The sequence below is a fragment of the Vidua chalybeata genome, chromosome 2 (genome assembly GCF_026979565.1).
Source record: "Vidua chalybeata isolate OUT-0048 chromosome 2, bVidCha1 merged haplotype, whole genome shotgun sequence".
NCBI lineage: Eukaryota > Metazoa > Chordata > Aves > Passeriformes > Viduidae > Vidua > Vidua chalybeata.
The window spans coordinates 64495884-64514306 of NC_071531.1; the positions used below are offsets into that span (position 1 = coordinate 64495884).

The following is an 18423-nucleotide window of genomic DNA, read 5'->3' on the forward strand; positions in this document are numbered from 1 at the left end:
TGGATGGGTGTGACGTGACATCAGGAATGCAAACCCTGGGTGTGCTTCAGGCAGCAGAACCGAGGTGAGTGGCACAAAGAGAAAATTGGAGTGGTGGGGTGAGGGGAGAGGACCCTGAGCTTTTGGCAGGAAAAAGGAGCGATGCTGTGAGTGGTAGCAGGAAAGGGGGTCCGGGAGAGAGTCTGTGTTTGGTTCCTAATGCATGATACTCCCTGTGCTGGGACAAAAGAGTGAGGAAGGGTGTGGTTACCTGCTGTCTGCTCGGGCCTTTTGAGTCAGAGGGGAGAGAGATGCTCTGTGGGAAGGAAGGAGAAACATGGGGATGGAGTGTGAACAGGAGAAATAAGAGGAGGTAGGATCAAGGGTATTGAGGAGGCTGGGGTCATAATCAGCCCCTGGCTACAGTAAGCTGTTGTGAGTGACTCCAAGTGCACATGAGAGTTTGTGTAGGGAGCTAGTGCAGACCAAATCACCACAGTTGTTTCATGTCCTGTAGAGCACAGGTTGAAACTGAAGGCCATCTTTCTCTTCTCTTTATCTGTGTCCTTTGGGGTTTTTTTACCTGAAAGCAGCTTCTCAGGTTTAGGTTGGATAATGTTAAAGGACATAAATGGTTCTTTAATACTAGATATGATTTTAGGCAGTATAATACCTAGCGGGAGAACAATTTACAGCACAAAGGTCAGTAGTGTTCATTTTTTTTATTGACTATAGAGGGAGACTAGAATCACAAGTGTTGACAGAGTCCCAGCCCAAGCAAACAACATGCTCTGTGAACTTCTACTCCATTTGTGCTGTTCAGCACCACATCTGTTCAGCTGAACGGATAACAGTAATAACATTTTATTGTTTTGGCTGACAGCAGCAGAGAAAACACTCTGGTTCCTTTCAAAATTGTCCCAGCATTGCTGAAGGTTTAGTCACTTGCTTGCCAAGGGCTGGTACAGGCAGGTAGGCAAACTGGAAAACCTAGTATTGCACAGCTGAGAGTCAGAGTTCTCACGGCTATGCAAATCGATACTTCCTCCGTCTTCCCTTTCTCTGCAGTTAGGGCAGCTGACTTTAATTGTTCTTCCAAGGAATTCCCCTAATTTAACAGTATTTTGAGACCTCTCCTATGAAAACTATCCCCACTCTTCCTGTTTCCAGCCTCGTGTCAGAGCTACTACTGACCATAACTGCAGCTGAAACAAGAAGGAAATGAGTTGGCTCCGTGCACACTTCAGAGACAGAGGTCCTCGCAGAAGACCCTCTTCAGAGACAGAAGCAATGAAAAGGCAGAGCTCTGCTCAGGAGCATGAGATTATTGAATTACAGGAACATAATGTGGATGAAAGTGAGACTGATCGTGACAAGCCTCTAAATGCTCAGACGAGAAAGGTAGGAATTTCATTTGGTCATTTGATCCTTCCGGTGGGGGATGTATTTTCCCAAATACTACACAGCAAGAGAAATGACGCTTGAAGGAACATTTTGTAGGGGTGATTTAATTTTTTGTTTGAGGTAGAGGGAAAGAGACTAAAAACCGTTAAATGTATTTTTTTTTCTTACCAATGAAGTGTTCTAATATGAGAGTGGGATTTTAAGCTTTAATTTAGGAAGTGAAACTGTAATTAGTTCTCTGAGTTTTGTTTTCTCTTCTAATCAGTGGGATTGGTCTCAAAACCAGAAAAGAGAAAAGTTGAAATAAGTTTTAAAACCATGCTTTATTTCCATAGAAATTAACCAGGAAACAGTGCTGCCAAACAAAAATAAGATGTCCTCGAACAGAGCATGCTGGATTCTCTTTATCTCTGAGTCATTTTCAGTTGCTAACTATTATGAATTTGTATTAATAGAATGCTCCAAAACCTCAGTTAAGATCAGCACGTGAATCCTACAGGAGGTAGCTCCTAGTCCCTAGTTTAAAGCTACGGAACAGACTAATTCTGGCAGAGGAATATCAATTTCACACGTGACTGTTGTACAGCGAATTACACGATTTACTGCAGGAGTATTTGTGGCGGAGCGAAGGTGTTTCCCGCTTTTCTGCGAGCACGGCTGACCCCCGCGGGAGCTGGCTGCCTGAGGCACCGCCCGTCCCTTCCCGCTCCGGGGAACGGCACTGCTTTCTTGGGGGACCCCGCTGCTCACCTCTGGGCCTGATCCATTCCGCTGATAGGCAAAAGCCTCCTTTGTTTGCTTGTGTCTGGGTCAGTTACTTCTCCCGTGGTCTGGAAAGCTGAATCAGCTCGCTGCAGGGCCAGACACATTCCAGGAAGTGCAAAGAAGAACAGCAGAGAGGGGAGGAGAGGCAGGGGTCAGCTATATCTGCTGGACTATCTCGAGAAACCTCACCCTTGGGCTTATCCTTCTCCTTTCCAGAACCGAGTTTTCATTTGAGCTCTATGCTGATTATAGCAAGTGCCTTCCCGTCCAGCACAGACTGCTGGAAGTCACCATGCTCTGCTTTCTGCTCAGCTGGCAGGTTAATCAGAGCTGCCCTGCCTATCGGGGAGAGACTTCCTCGGCTGCTGTTGCTTCCACACGGCCTATGGGCAAAGTTCGGAAGGTGTTGGACTAGTTGTGGAGCTGAATGTTTTCTTGGGATCAAGCCAGTTTGCTATGTGTGATTAAGAGTTGTGTTTTGTGATAGTCTAAACATGTGGTGGCTCAATCAAAACTTGGGCTTGACAGCTGCCTGTCTCATCTGATGAGGCTATGGCTGATTTCATAGTTGCACTCTAGGCAGTAGTTACTGGCTTTAAAAATTTTTTAAAATACAAAAGATATGCTAGTGTAAAGTATTAAATTGAAAATCATATTTCTAAAATATTTTTAAAATCTTACTAAAAAAAAGTGTGATCACAGCTGAAAGCATGTTGTAAACAAAACCATACTCAGTGTTTGCCTTTCATTCTCCAGCAGAGCAAAGGTCTGTGCAGAGGTGTCTACAGAGAGTGTTTGCCTTTTTCTGCTTGTGCTCCTGGAGGAATCTCTCTTGTAAGCTCTTTCTCTGTGTGTCTGTTTTCTCTCCCTGTTCTCCTGCCACCCACATAAAAGCTTTTAGCCGGCTGCTCAATTCAGTTAAATTCAGTGAAAGCCTTTCTCTTGTTCTGTGTTCTTAGAAAGTTCAAAAAGTAAAAGACAGAAACCTGGATTAGTGCCTCCAGCAGCAGCTGGTTCCTGCCAGTCTGCACATGTGTGGCCCAGACAACCTACAGCACTGATGACAAAAAGGACATAGAGTTTACTACTACCTTTATGGTGGCCGGAGAGGGAGGGAGAGGAGTAATTAAAAAGACAGCATGGTCTGCTTATGAATTCAAGCCTTGCTTTAGTCTTCTGATTCTTCTGGCTGTGGAACAAAACAGATAAAAGTTATCTGTTTTGCCATTACCTAAGCTTGCTTCTTCTTCCCCCCCCCTCTTTTTTTTTTTTTTTTTTTTTTATATTCATCCTACTGGATTAACTCATTAAAAGACTAATTTCTGTCATGGTTTTCAATCTTATTAAAAATTAAATCACAGGCAAGGTATTGTCCTTTCTCTCCCATAAGAATGTACATACATGCACAATTGCTTTGAGTGAAGTTTTCTTTTGACCTCATAGAACAGGTGAGATTTGCATTAAACTCTCTGTTAAATACACTCAATAGCCTTCAAGTTTGCAATCTTCTGAAGAAAAAGTAAGTCGGCTATAAAAGTCTCAATTATTTTACTGAGGGTTTAACACAATAGTATCTATTGAATAGCATTGCCTTTGCATTGGATGCTGGTACCCAGAAGCTTTGCAGGTTGACATCATCAATGCTGCAGAGGTGAACGATTTTGGAAATTCCTCCAGAGATGCCCTTTTAGCTGGGAGAGATAACAAACATTATAAGGAGAGCTTGTGAAATATGCAAATTTAATTCACGTAGTTAAAAAAAAAAAAAAGTGGAGCCAAGAAATCACCTTTGCAGTACTTTAGCTTTATGGGCCATTCAGAAGTTGGAAATTCTGTACAAAGGGGAATGATCTCTCTCAAATGAATGTCCTTTACCTTCTCTAGGTCTGCATTTTCTCCTGCAGCAGTAGTCAAGGCTGGGAACCCCTGATGTAGGGCATTGCTTACCAATGAGGCTCTCCCATCTTTGTGGGATTATTGTTTCTAAATGTGACAGTAGAGACATGCTTCAGTGTTTTTTTCCTGCCTTATTTGATTAATCAATATGCCCTTCTCTTTTATACCTAGGAGAGAGATCCCTGGAAATCATGCAGGAATGTAATTTTCTGGAAGTGTAAACTATGGATGGTTATATCTATGATATTTCTAGTGATCTTCCTGGTCATTCTCATCAGCCTAATTCTTTATTCTAGTAAGTATCTCACTCTTGATTATAGTAATACAAACATGCAATACGTACACTCTAATAGAACACAAATGCAACAGTAATATCCTTTAATGTCCTTCAGTAAACTGCTGAAGGAATGGGGATACTGACTGCAGAGGGTGGTATTGTAGTTCAGTAGTTGTTGTGAATGCTTTTATCTTAGCAGGCAGCAAGCAACCTGTATCCTGATCAGGTGGCAATTCAATTTTGTAGCTAAGTGAGAAAATATCACAAGAAGAGATTTCAATATGAGGATGGAAATTATGTTTTTAATGTTGGAACAAGTGCCGTGGATGACTTAGGTCCCATGGTGTCATTGCCTGTCAGACTCCCAGAGCAGATGACTTTTGCAAATGGAGGTGGTTGATTGACCTCCAGGTGCTGTCACTTTTTTCAGATGACTTGCACTTTCTTTCTGTCTTTCCCAGTCAGTCCTTACCTAAGAAATCTATGAGAAAGCCACCCTGGAGAAAGCCAAGAGGGTTGTTTTTCAATACTTCAGCTATCTGAAACTTTTTTCTCCTCTTTCTATCTCCTTTTGATTATTAGATGTTTACACAGATGAGGATGACTACTGGGATCCTAATGAATTACTAAGCAATGGAAATTTTCACAGTTTTTCAGGAACATTGGAGTTAATGTGTGTTCTCCCACACTTCTCCTCCAAGGACATTACCAAGAGGGTAAGTGTTTATCTGATTCTTGGCAAAGTTGATTCTGTTTAGAACATAGTTTCAGTGTTTTGCCTTTTAAGAAGTTTCTGTTTCTCTGTGTAGCAACTCAGTCATTTGCAAGTCCACAAATAAAATGTGTTGTACTTTTTAAAGTTGCAATCTAGGAAAAAAAAAAAAGAATTGTCTGCTTTTAAGCACAAGAAAGTATTGATTTTTTTCCCCATAAATTTGACCATTTGTTAAGACACTGTCTTCTTTTTCGTAGAATCATTGAATAATTTAGGAGAGGCCTGTGAAAGTCATCTAAGCATAATAAGGGCTAAACATCCTATGTGCTGCATTCTCTTATGAGTACATTATTACAGCCTGGGTTTATAGCTGTGATTTCTGCTGAGCCAGCACAGCTCTGACTTACAGCTGAAATATGCTCAGCATACATGGCAGTGATCATTTGGACATAGTGGGAAGGCAATATCAGGACAGAAACCCTCCCCACCCACAAAGTAAGAGTTAGAAGAGCCTTTTGGTATTAATTAGATCCCAAACCTAACAGCATTAGTTGCACATGGCAACATGAGCACATGCTTTTAGTTCACCTTGAGTAGCAATCACTTAAATGTACAATTAACTTATCTGTCAAATTTAAATGACTCTCTACCTTTTCCAGGGCAGATATTTGCTCTTATTTGACCTTCAGCACCTGTTTTTGTGCTCCTTAAAGCACTTTGAAAGAAAGATTTGCTGTGCTTTTTTTTTTTTTTTTTTTTTGGTGAGGGCAAAAAAGAGATTGAATAAAAGAAACATTTTTTTTCTCTCAGCTAACAGAGGTCTACAGCTCATCTCCAGCTTTAGGACGATACTTTAGGTCAGCTCAGGTGATTTCTTTCAGGTAAGCAATTTCTGTCACCAGAGTTTTCTGAAAATTACAGGCGTTTGATGAGACATACATGTGCTTATGTAAGTACGTACAATATTTAAATCTGTGAAAAATAAGTTGCTAGGGAAAATTATGTGTATAGGCAGTGAAAACTGGTCAAAGGATCATCTGGTGTAAATGGTAAATGCTGCTAAAATTCTATAAAGACAAGAACATATTGTTGCTGTGAAGTATCATCTCTGTTATCTTTGGTTCCAATTGCAGCCCTTAATAAACATATTCAAGGATATTTATTAAAAGGAAAATTAATTGCTGGAGACGCTTCAGATTGATGTAGTTTAAATAATCTTAAATAAATAAAACAGGGTTCATGGGGAGGAGAGAATAATTTTGTTCCAAAAAGAGATAAAGGCAAGAGGAATATACAAGTCCCCTGTCATGGAGAAATAGCAGGAAGACAAGGGAAGACAGAGAGCTTTCCCAAGGACTTCTGAAAAAGAACTTTTACAAAAGAAATTAGAAAGACAGGACAAAATCAAGGGAAGTAGTTTTGCAAAGTCCCAGGTCCTTTGAGATAGCAATGACAGAGGAATAGACACGTGGCAAGGGGCAGTCATGAGGGTACTTTGCACCCTCGAGGAATACTCTCCCTTGCCCTGCCAGCGTTGGGCATGCCAGCTTTGTTCAACAGTGAACTGTAGCTCCTTGGCCTTGTGGGTACTAACTATGATTTAGACCATCAAGTACAAAGCTGTAGTTCTGCACATATATTGACCAGCTAATAACACTCTCTCTCTGCCTCTTTGATGTCTCTCTCTTGCTGTCTTCCTCTCTTTCTTTCCTTTTATTTTTCCCCATTCAATATTTTTTGAAAATGTTTTGAATTCTCTGAGTACAAAAGGTAGCTGTTGAATTGTAGTCAGTTTTGGTAGACGACAAAAAATGAAATCTCCAGAGATGGTCTCCAGCTCACTGGTTTGTGTAATCCACTCCAGACCTGAGTCAGGAGCACAGCTGCGTGGTCCCAGGTACTGCTGGCAGGAAAACAAACCTTCCTACAGATTCCTAGCGAAACTATGCGCAGCATATTGCAACACCTCTTCCAACACCTCTTCAACACCTCTTATCAGTAGCTCCTTGTGAAGCATCAGTGCTGAAAACCACATCCCATCAGAACACGTGTCCAATTGCCCCTCGTGCATTTGAAAATGTGTCTCTGGCTGGCTTTAAGTATGTACCCAGTTTCAAGAGCTGTTCTGAGAAAGGAGGGGGAGGCAGAAACTGGCATCTTTGGCAGTTTTCTTTCATAATGCTTTTCTTGGGGAAATGGTTTGTTTTAAAAATTTCATTCCAACACTGATATGAAAAGTCAGTCTTTCAAAAAAAAAAAAAGATCCTATTGAAACTTGAAGACATTCATCCTTGACTTTGTTTTTCAGTAATGAAAGCTCCACTGTAATTTATCAGCTAGTGTTTTCTGTACCACCATCAACAGAGGAATTTATGAAAAACAGTATGAACCCAGATTTTATAAGGAACATTTTACGTCAAAATATTTATGATGAAGATACTCTTAATCCTGGGACACCTGAATGTGACAGGTTAAAGCTCTATCCAACTTCTCTCACATGTAAGTGCTGTACATTAAAGAAACTGTTTCTTTACAAAAAGCAGAAGTATCTGTGGGAAAGGAGGGAAATACTTCTAGAAAGATATTGAGATTCATTAGTATACATGATTTGCATAACAGTATTAAGACAATTTTAAAATAGCTTTCAGAAAGTCTTGATATGCTTAACTTAAAACCTGGGACTCACTATTTGGTCCTCTGATGAGAAAGGAAATAGTGATGAGACTGGTTAGCTGTGGACTCTAACCAAACTTTTCTGATCTAATACTGCATTTTATCTATACAGAAAAATTCTCCTCATATATATGTGTACCATAATGGGGAGACAAATGATTTAAAATGTTTCTCCTTATTGTACATTTGGTTTTGAATGCTAACAAAACACATTTTAATCCAAGGGATGAAAAAGACTCCTGATTTTTGTCTTTCTGTAGATTTTTGGAAAGTTTATTATGCACAGAAAATACCTTTAAAGGAAACAAATGTTCATTCTTCCATGTTTTCTAGGCAGTGATTCCAATGACTACCAGCAACTAGGTAGTGATTCCAATGCATTTATATTTGTCCTGATAGAAATGCCCATATAAAAGTCCCATGAGCTTTGAAGCTATACTGAAAACAATGCATGGAGTTGCCTCCCCCCAGCACCAATTTACTGAGTCACACCTATGTGCTTATAGAATAATCCTAGGCTAACAATTCAGCATTGCAGTGTAGGTAAGTAAGGTTTGCAATTAACTTATATTGGTTTTTCTTGGGACGCTTACCAAGGGACGAGAGATCAACGGCTCATGAGTTTCAATTTTTAGAAGCATTTTTTTCCTTATATGTTGACAGGATTCTCAGAAAAAGTAGTGTAAAAGGAGACAGGAAAGAATATGTTGAAATAACTATTTAAAGCTTCATTTTAATATTAATGTTGTACTGTTTTAACTTTCAGAGAAATTATGGAAAGATTCCTCATCTTCATCACCACCTAAAAGAGATGGGATTCCCTATCTATAAGTAATCCCATGGCAGGAACTATTCATTAGGTAGAAACGCTTCTAAAATTGTTGTCCTAGAAATACTGCCTTTGGTGCAATACTGTAAATGGAAAATGTGGTATATTTATGACAGTGTTGTATTGCTATAGCACCACAACCTCCTTCTTCTATATCTCAGTAATCCATTTCACCCTTGAGAAAATCATGTATTTTATGCATGCTCTGCTGGCTTTGAAAGCTCAGCTTTGTCTTGCCTTATGATTAAATCTGAATGATCTGCATGAGCTTTAAAAGCAGTCTTGCACATGGCTCCTTTCTTTTTCTCTTGGCTTATGCAAAATTATCTGTACAGCTTCATCCTCAATGCTCACTTCTACTCAAACTCATATCTGTTATTTTTTTCCCTCCAAACTTCATATGCCACATTTACTTGTTGCTCTTTCCTTGTAAAACAGCCTAAAAATATTTAGCCTGAAAACCTAAAAATATTTATGTATATGTCTGTGTATAATGTATTTGTATTCTTTAATTACATGCAAGGCCTTTGCACTAGCTTCTTAAGAATGCTTTAGCTCTCATAATTTCCTTATTCTTCCTACAGTCTCCTTGGATAAGGTGTTCTTTGCTCTGTTTTTCTCTTCTTCAATGTGAAATATGAAAGAAGAAAGCAACAGCATGAAGAGACATGTCTTGTTCACTAACACAGCTGAATGTCACAGGAAGATTTAAAGGGTCGAATTATCAGTGTGCTTTTACAGTTAGCTACTACTACTAGTGAATAGACAGATACTTGATCTGTTTTTGTAAAACTGAAGACTAGTCAATATCCTTAATTTTAGTTCCTGCCCAGCACTGGTGATAAAAATGAACAGATGTAAGGTATTTGCCTTTATAAGGCAGTAAATAGATGTTCTTGTTGATGAGAGACCAGATGAGATGAATCAGTGCCAAGAGGAAGGTGCTGAAGCAGAAGATGTAGGCCAGTGTGGCATAAAAGTTACAGACAGTAACTAGCTATAGCATAAAAATTAAGCATTAACTTTATGCAGAATTGAACATATTCACTACCATGTGAGTGAAGTGTATCTTGTCATTTATTTATAGTCCTATAAATATTAGTACTGTTGCATAGACCTTTTATTTTAAGAAGCATTTTGTATTGTAAGAAATATGTAATGGAAAATTGTTTTCTCTAATATTACTAGTTTATTTAAGGAGTAATCTGACAATGTTATTGTGCATTAAATTATTTATTTTTACTCTTAACATGACTGTTTTCATTCTTTAGCAGCTCTAGTCTTTCAGCCATGTGAGTTGGAAAATAGCCATTGGAATTCTAAATGCTGAGCTATACGAAGCATGTCTGACAGAGCTGTATGCTCAAACCCATAGTTGTTGTTGCTGCATGTGTTTAAACTGAGCTTGGGAAAGGTTCTGGACCAAATCAGTAGTTTGTATGACTCTCATGTCTGCAGTTTATTCTGATTCCCTCTTGGTTTGTAAGATACAGGAACTATAATTTCTCTTGCTATAATAGTCTATGCAGCATACAGGTAGAAGAGAGATTCCTTTTGATTCTTATGCTGGGGAAGGATAAACTTCATGGTTTATATGGCTTGTCCCAAAAGCAGCAGGCTATGAAAGTACCAGCAGCAAAGAAATGAATTGCTGTTGAGATGCTGTTCAGTCTTACTGCTCTCACCGAGACACCTGATCCTTTCCTTGAACACTTCCATATCTTGATTCTAGGAACAGAAAAGTAATGTAATGATTAAACTTCTTTATGGTGATACCCATATGGGCATTAAGAGTTGAGAAAGAAGTCAAGCATTCATTTTTTTCCCAGCCATCTTCCTCTATGTCCGTACCTTTACCCCAGAACCTCACAGGAAACAACGAGGTGGAGCTGTAGTAAGATGTGATATTCAACAAGGTGGAGCTGTAGTAAGATGCAGATATTCAACCTGACTGCATCCAGTCAGGTTTTGACCTCTCATTGAAGGAAGTGTCCAAAAAAAGTGGTTTCTGGTTATATATCTGTGAGGTAAATTGATCATGTAAAAGAAAATTAAAAAATGAATTAATTATGACTCAATCCATTAGGGACACAGCAGTGTGAAAACACATTATTACATCAAGTCAGATATTTTGCGTGAATGATCAATATCAATTTTAATAGAAGGAATAAGGATAATACTTTAATGGCTGAGACTACTGAGACATTGTTAAAAAGCAGCTTGTGGAGTGTACAGTCAGCCCTTTAAAATCCTATGGCAGATGTCATCTGTGTAGCTACAGCAGCCAGTATGAGTTTTGGGCAGATTCAGCTGCCTGCTACAGCAGTGATATGTGCACATGCTGGCAGTGTGTCCATCCACTGCTCCATGCACTTGCCCATGGGACTATCCCCAGCATGGAAATGGCAGGTGGGAGTCACAAAGGCGCTGAACCATAAAGCCAGGGCTGCAGCCAGCAATCACATACAAAGGAAAACTTAAAATCTGAAAAAACTGTTCAGTGTTTTCTTCCAGACTGTTTTGTTACAAAAATGGAGGGAGTGAAAAAACATGCTTAAGCAAGAACACAGGCACATAACCACTTTGTGAGCTCTGGTAAATACCAGCTGAATACCTCGTTTCAGTCCTTTGCACATGTCCAGAAATGCTGCTTGCAGGGGGGTGCTGGGCTGCGAGGAGGTGATAATCTAGCATTGCAGAAATCCAAACTGGAGACTCCAGAAGGAGTGAGCTGTGGAAGCATTGTGTCATGGAAGCAGCACCTGGACTTCTGCCACTGAGAGGTGGTTATCACCTGGGCAGCATCAGTATCGACTGTATTCTCATGGGTGTAATATTTGTTTTGCATGCAGTTTATTGTTTTGGGGCTTTTTATTTAATTTCAACTTTAAGACTTCACACTAAGTAGAATTACAGTAGAAGGGGGAGAGGGGAATTTGAGAAATTAGTTCTTTATAAAAATTGTGCATTGTATAATGGTACAAATCAAGCATGTCAGAGAAATTTTGGACAAGAGTAAGTGCATCTAACACAAGGTTTATGCTTTCATTTAAAACATGAAACATTCCCCAAACAAACAGAAAGACCATGTTATTATTGCATTTTTGAGATTTATAGCAGTCATTCTTTAAGGACCCTTTAAAAAAAGAAGTATTTTAAATGTCCAGAAAAATGTACAGCCTCGGTTGCTTCAAATATTGTAGCTCCTAATTTTCTATAGAGGATCACTGTCGTATGATGGCAGGTGCTACTGATTCCCCTGGTTTAATTGTCAAGTCCTGTGCCCAGTCCATGTTTCTTTCTCTGATCAGCTAGCTATTCATGGACAGGTTTGTCTCATAGTAAATGACTGGTAGACATAGCCTAATGAGTAAGCTTGGTAACAAGAGAGAGATATTTGTTTGAAGACCCAACAGCAGAGGTGGGATGGTCATCATGGCTGTACACACTCAGGCAAAAGAATACCTTCTAAGTTACCAGGACATCATCATATTCACTATGCTCTTCTGGGCTGGTGACATTTGCCTTCCTCTCAGGCACACTGATAAGTGCATATTCTGTCTGACTATTGCTGTCAATAACAGAGATTTCGTGTTTTACATCATGGCTGACAGTCGAGTACCACAGCTCGCTGGAATTCGTAGAATCTTTTTTGACAACGTGTTCCTGAGGGGGAGAAAGGGAGAGAGAGAAAGAGCGAAGCTTCAGTATGGTTATACCCTGAAGAAGTTTGGAAACGTGAGCAGGTCTGGTATAGCCTGTAGTCGTGCAGTTGACAAATACATGCAGTGTTAGGTTTGTAAATCCGAAGTCATTTCCCAGTTGTCCGGGCTGTAGCTGTACACCTAGAGAGCCCAGCAATCCACGGCCCCGCTTAGCCGTGCTGACACAGCGGAAGCTCATCACCACATGAGGGAGCACAGCAGCGCCAATGGAGCCGGGCAGCCTGCATCAGCCCGGGCCCCGCCTGCGCCGGGGCTGTCCCGAGAGAGATCATCCCTGTGGCAGATCATCCCTCTGACATCCACCCAAGCAGGGAATGGGAGCTGAAGGGCAAGAAGGGAAAGCTTCATGGGACATTTTATTGATGCATGTGAAGCGAGAGCATTTGGGATTTGAACAAGACTTAATATGGGGTGTTTAGGGAAAGAACTGAAGGAAGGGGGGGGGGTCAGGGTGACTTGCAGAATAAAAAGCATAATAAAACAGAGGAAGAAAGGAGTCACAGAAAGCTGCCAGAGACTGTAGGGTCTGGGAGGTAGTTAAGACCCCAAGTGCATGTGTGTGTGTGGCTGTCCAGGAGATGCACTGTCCTGGAAGGGGCCCTGGCCTTCAGAGATTAAGTGAGGGCTAATCCCTTCTGCAGCATCCCTCACCTGATGTTGTCCTTGAGAAGAGAGGGAAGAGAAAGAAGTGAAGGAGGAGGTAAGATTAGTGAAGGAGGAGGTAAGATTGTGTGGGCAAATGCCTTCCCAACTATGTTTAGACTTGTCCTTCCTTTTGCCTCCTGAAGGTGTTTGCTAATGGGTTGTGGGTGATTGTGCATTAAATAGTTAGCAGGATGACTCATTAAATCTAAAGGGACAATGTGTACTGATTAGGTACTTGGAGCCAGAAGTTAAAAATTTGTTTGCCTTTATGTTCTTGATTTGAGTGCACTGGGTACTGAAGCCAGTGATTAACTACTGGCTTTATAGTGGTCTCCTCTCTTGTCTGCAGTAATGGCAGTATTTTGAGTGAGTGTTGCTGGGTTTGTGGTGATATTTGTAGCTTCCACATTCTGTAAGTGGAACAGAGGTCTCTGTTTCATGGGTTAAAAACTCCAAAGGGTTAGCTTTTATTATTCAAGCCTAGGAGAAGGATAATGTAAAAAAAAATTCCTGCAGAATTTGCCTTGGATTTTCCAAGTTTATGCAAATTCTATTATCTGTTTAGATTCTGCTTTGTGTGGAAGATCTCCTGACCTTGAGAACACTTCAGTGAAAATAAATTCTAATTTTTGATTCGAGATTTTTAAAGTTTTGAGATGTAGAAACTCCAGAAATTTTAAGGAGCAGAACAATCAGCATAGACTTGCTTATCATCAAGAGCATGGCTCTCTCCTCCCCGAGTCATGATTGCAAAGATTGAAGGATAGCAGTATTTCTCTTAATGTACCTCTGAAATGAGAGCAGGTAGGCTCTTAATTTTCATGAGTGTGTGGCTCTCAATCCACTGAGCATAGTCTGGAGCATCTCTTGTCCCTTCAAACACATAGGCCTAACCACGACTTGCTCTGAGTCACATTTTCCAGAATCCTTCCAGTCATCATGTTTTGAAAGGCTGTTTTCAGCAGCCTTCTCTTATCAGTAGGGAGGCTGAAGTGCAGAGGTGGAGTGATTTTTCCCCGCATACCAATGGAGCAAGTGTGAAAACTTTCATTATTCACAGGCCAAGTTTAACACTCAGAAGGGGCTTCTTTCCTATTACACTAACATCCCTTGGAGGACTGTTTTCAAACCACGCTCTGGGGCTTTTCCTTGGGACACCAAAAATTCTCAAAACGAGACAGCTACTTGGCAGGTTCCCCATTACAGTTTCACCCCCTCGTCTTCCCCCACAGTCCATCCCACGCTCACAGGCACAAATGATGAGCTCACTTCATCACACCCTTTTCTGTCATCTTGCCCACTTTCTTCAAAATTTTCTGCTAAACACCCACTTATCTGCTGGGCACCAACTTTTGCTTTACTGATGTCATCTTTGTTAAAAAAAAAAAAAAAACACAAACCACTAAACCAAGCCAACCCAGGCTGCTAAATGGCAGCACTTCTTTCTGCAGTACATAGGGCTTCTGGTCATTGCTCATAATCAGCGACTCAAGAGGAAACTTCATATACCCTCTGCTAAAATACACTATTTACAAAGCAGAGGCAGCAAACCACAGATACTCAGCTCCTGCCTCTCAGAGCTCAGCATATTAATACACACAAACACAGACCACACAAGACTCTGAAGTGCAACAGTTGAGAAGTGGCTGTTACCCCATCCCTGGGGCAGAGAAGCAGGGCACACACCAAGTTACAGAGTTTCCTCTTAAATTATTCTGGGGTGCATTGCCAGAATTCCTAAAGCTAACCCCAAAGCAGGGAGGTAAAATGAACAGGCAATGTGTTTATCTTACCAGTCTTTCCTGCGTTGCAATGTAGCCATTCACTCTATTCTGATTTATCAGAAACCAAATGTGCAGCCTGAAAAGGGCATGTTTGGTTTTGTGGATGTTTTTTCTCTTTTTTTTTTTCTTCCTTCTAGAGGCAGTGAGGCACTGGAAGGGGAAACCTTATTCTTTTCCAACAGAGACTTAGCCATTTGTTGATACATCTGCTATTTTTTTATAGTGCAAAGATTAACCAAAACCGTTTAAGCCTCAAAGTATTAAATCTCCTTTTGTTTTTCAACTGAAGATTTCTTTACTACTTAAACCTGCTTGGCAATAGTCCATTTAAATGACTTTTAGAAAATGTCACGCCGAAACTGAAACGCTTTTGGGAAACATGCCAGTAAAACTGAAACTCTTTTGGGAAACATTCAAGAGACTGGCCATGAAAAAGCTGAGTGGAGATGGGAAGGAGGAGGAGAGAGAAGCACCCCCTCAGCTGTAAGTTGTGCAGTGGCTGAGGACATTCACTGAGACACCATCACAATGTTCAGCCTCCTGTATTGTCTGATTTGGGCCAGACAACATTACATTCAGCCTCAGAAATTATGAGTGTGTGCTGCAGTCTGGCCACTGGCTGCCCAAGAGTGGGGCTGCATCTCAGTGTTACAGTTTTATGTGTATATACTTATTTTGTACCTGGGCTTAAACTGGTGTTTTTCTGCATCCTAAGCAAATAGTCTGATTATGGGCTTTTCTTTCTTCTGCAGGAACATGATGGACACTTTGTCCTTCTAATATGTGGATGTTTTGGACTCAGTTGCCCCAGAGAGTAGGGATGGAGGGAGGGAAAATCAGTTTTAGTCTTTACCTTGATGGTACGTGGTGGATAGCTGCAGGTCTGTGCTGAGGAAAGAGGAAGAAAAGACATGTGATTGTCATTCTCTGGTGTAGCAACACTAGACAAGCATTTTCATCAGCACAGAATTTACTCAGTCGCAGACTGAACATAGGCTGTGCAAAAGCATGAACTTGCGTGACAATAGTAGGGAAAACGGTTAAATAAATCTGATGGCTTTTTGAGATTTATCTTGTTTCTAATTTATACACACTTGTGTCACACAGCACTGCTCACTGACCCGAATTAAACCTAGATGTGCAATCTTCTTGGGTTTTTCTTTTTGTTTCATTTAAGTAATTGAAATTAGTTTTACATGTCTGTCTTAGAAATGAAAGTTCTTGCTGTCTGACTGTGTTTTAGCTTTATGACCCGTGCAGCCTTAATTCTGCCTGGGATCGCTGGCTAGTGCTGGGGCACAGAGGCACTGCCTGATGTGCCACATGCACTGTGTGTCTGTGTGCACAGGTTTGGAAGTCTGGGGCTTTTCTGGAAATTTGTCCCTCTGTCCCATAAACATCTAAGTGGCAGAGGTCTATCATTTTATATCCTGCTTTCTCCTAGCCTTGTCTTTATCAGTCTGGCTGATTCTTAATATGAGGTGTATTGAACACGTTACTCCTGTAAAATTCCAGAGCTGAACTTTCACTTTTGCTTAAGATAACAGGGCTTTTTAAGCCTACTTGTTTTGCAACCTGACAGGAGAGACATCAATCTCTCAACATTACATTAATGCTGCCATCTTAGAGAATTTATGGTGTTTTCAAACATTATTGTGCTGCCTTAACACTACTATAAAATTGCCAATGTAGATGACTAACAAAAAGAGGGTTTTTGCTAATACTGCAACTTGTGAAACTGGTGAAAGTATTATACCTTTGCTACATGAATGGCTTTACTCACAAAAGGGAAAAGGCAGCAGCCTGAATCTAAACCAAGACCTCCTGATTCACATGAGCACATGTGATCCTGGCTATCATAGTCTTCCCTATTTGCCAATTCAATATGAAGAAACTATTTTGTTAGGAAAACACTTCTGACGTGTGTTCAGAGAAAGTCCTAGGCAGTGCTTGTGTATGGGGAACAGGCTGTGATTGTGAGCAGATGTAGGCTGTGCTGTGCTGGCAGCCCCAGTGACTGCAGCAGCCTCCACCTCCTTTGCAAGGGAAGAAGCAGGGGCACAGCAGAGGTTCTCCCACTGCGCTTGCAGGCCTGCAGGTTTGGCAGTGACCAAGGGCCAAGGGTCCCATTGCAGGAGGCAGCTGCAAGGCAGCGGCTAATGCACCTGGGGCTCCATAGCTGGAGGGGATGGCTGCCCACTCCTGCTGCCTTCTCTGGAAACAAAAAAGATCAAAGAGCCCCCGAGTAACCCAGCACAGTGGGATATCAGAGGGCAGGTATATCCCTCACTGGATGCAAGGAGGTTTCCTTCCGCTGGGAAGCAAAATGCCTTGCCGTGACTGCTGCCCATGGCTGTGCCTGCCAGCTGCCTCTGCAGTGATGCAGAGCTCCCCCATGTCCCCATTCATGCCATGTCACACCACCCCCAAGGGGCTGAAACAGCTTCTTTACTTACTTTGCTTGTGGGAGTATCTTTCTCTCTGGAGGGAGACGGGCACTTTCCACCTAGGGCATGGAAATAAAGGTGAGCAGGCAGATCTGGGGCTTCATGGGCTCACGTCCCGCTGCCAGCCAGGGGCCGACTAAACCTGTAGGTAGATGCCTTCTCCAGCTGTTTGGACCAGGCACTTTATGCAGCTTCTCTGCTGCTGTTCTCCCCAAGAGGAAGCCCCTGGCAGGCACTCAGCCTTGCTCTGGGGGTTGCAGAAGTAGGGGCTGCCACAAGGTAGGAGAGGCACAAATCATAGGTCCAGGGATGGCAGCTGTTGGCAGGTGCTACAGCATTTAGCTGTTCCTGGGAAAGACAGCCTTTGTTTCCTGGGCACCCTGGCAGTGCAGCACTAAAGTTTGCGGATTGGATGAGCAACCAGCCTTTCTGGGTGTGGTAGTTTTGTATGGGAGGCATTTCTGGAAGTGATGTAAAAACTTCTGTGTAATTGATAGTCTGTAGAACTACTGAGAAGCTGTATACGCTTCTGTGAAAAATATATGTTAAAGATGAAAAATCCCGGGAAAGCTTTCTTTTCTTTCTGGTCTGGGGATAGGTAATAAGATAATAAGCTAAAATCCTCTTGTAGAGCTATAGAGAAAAGACTCTGTTTCCCTGTAACACATGAAAGCCATGGGAAGATGAAAGGTTCAATTTGATATTGAGCAAAGGCCTCCGTGCTAAAGTAAGCAAATGTTAAAGTAGCTGTGATCCTCTGAGTTTAAACAGAGAAGGAGAGAAGAGTGGTCCTGTGCCCCCAGAAGAAGAAGATCTCTGTTCCCAGAGATAAAGATGATTTTAGAGATAGATAATGAGAACTTTGGCCTTTGAGCAGCTCATCTTTAAAACAGTACCCCATAATTAGACATGGCCCATAAACACAGCTGTGGGAAAAGCTTGTAGAAAATAGGAAGGACTTCATGATTGCAGATTTCCCTGGGCAGCTGCTATTCATGAGGAAATTGAGAGCCACGAGAGAACTGGCTTTTTTCTTGTGGAGAAGTCTCCATAACATTAACAAGAAGGACTTCTCTCCCTAAGTGAACTGAAGACTATTCTAGAAGTACTAAAGTGACTGAAATTTTAGGTTTTGTTTCTTTACATTGTCAGTGGGAAAGAAAAGGTTGTGGGAGGAAGTATTCTAAAAGTTTTGTTCTGATTCTTATTACTTTAGTTACTGTTAATAAATCTTTCTTTATACCCTTTTAAAGTTTTGAGCCTACTTTGCCTTTCTCCTAATCC

At 41.3% G+C, this 18423-nt stretch overlaps 1 protein-coding gene across 3 annotated transcripts; it reads left to right on the forward strand.

The window, feature by feature from the left end:
- The first annotated feature begins 1122 nt into the window (after positions 1 to 1122).
- C2H3orf52 (chromosome 2 C3orf52 homolog) lies at positions 1123 to 9718 on the forward strand. Of its 3 annotated transcripts, XR_008429488.1 has the most exons (8): positions 1123 to 1380; positions 2905 to 2982; positions 4216 to 4339; positions 4904 to 5037; positions 5847 to 5917; positions 7345 to 7535; positions 8476 to 8569; positions 9123 to 9718. XR_008429488.1 is itself a non-coding variant. In XM_053936043.1 (7 exons), coding segments are annotated over exons 1-7 (780 nt in total). In that variant the 5' UTR covers positions 1123 to 1200; the 3' UTR covers positions 8478 to 9718. The 3 variants fall into 3 exon arrangements, 2 of the variants coding, with proteins under 2 accessions (XP_053792018.1, XP_053792019.1); XM_053936043.1 differs by having other exon boundaries at positions 8476 to 9718; XM_053936044.1 differs by lacking the exon at positions 2905 to 2982 and having other exon boundaries at positions 8476 to 9718.
- The last annotated feature ends 8705 nt before the right edge of the window (positions 9719 to 18423 follow it).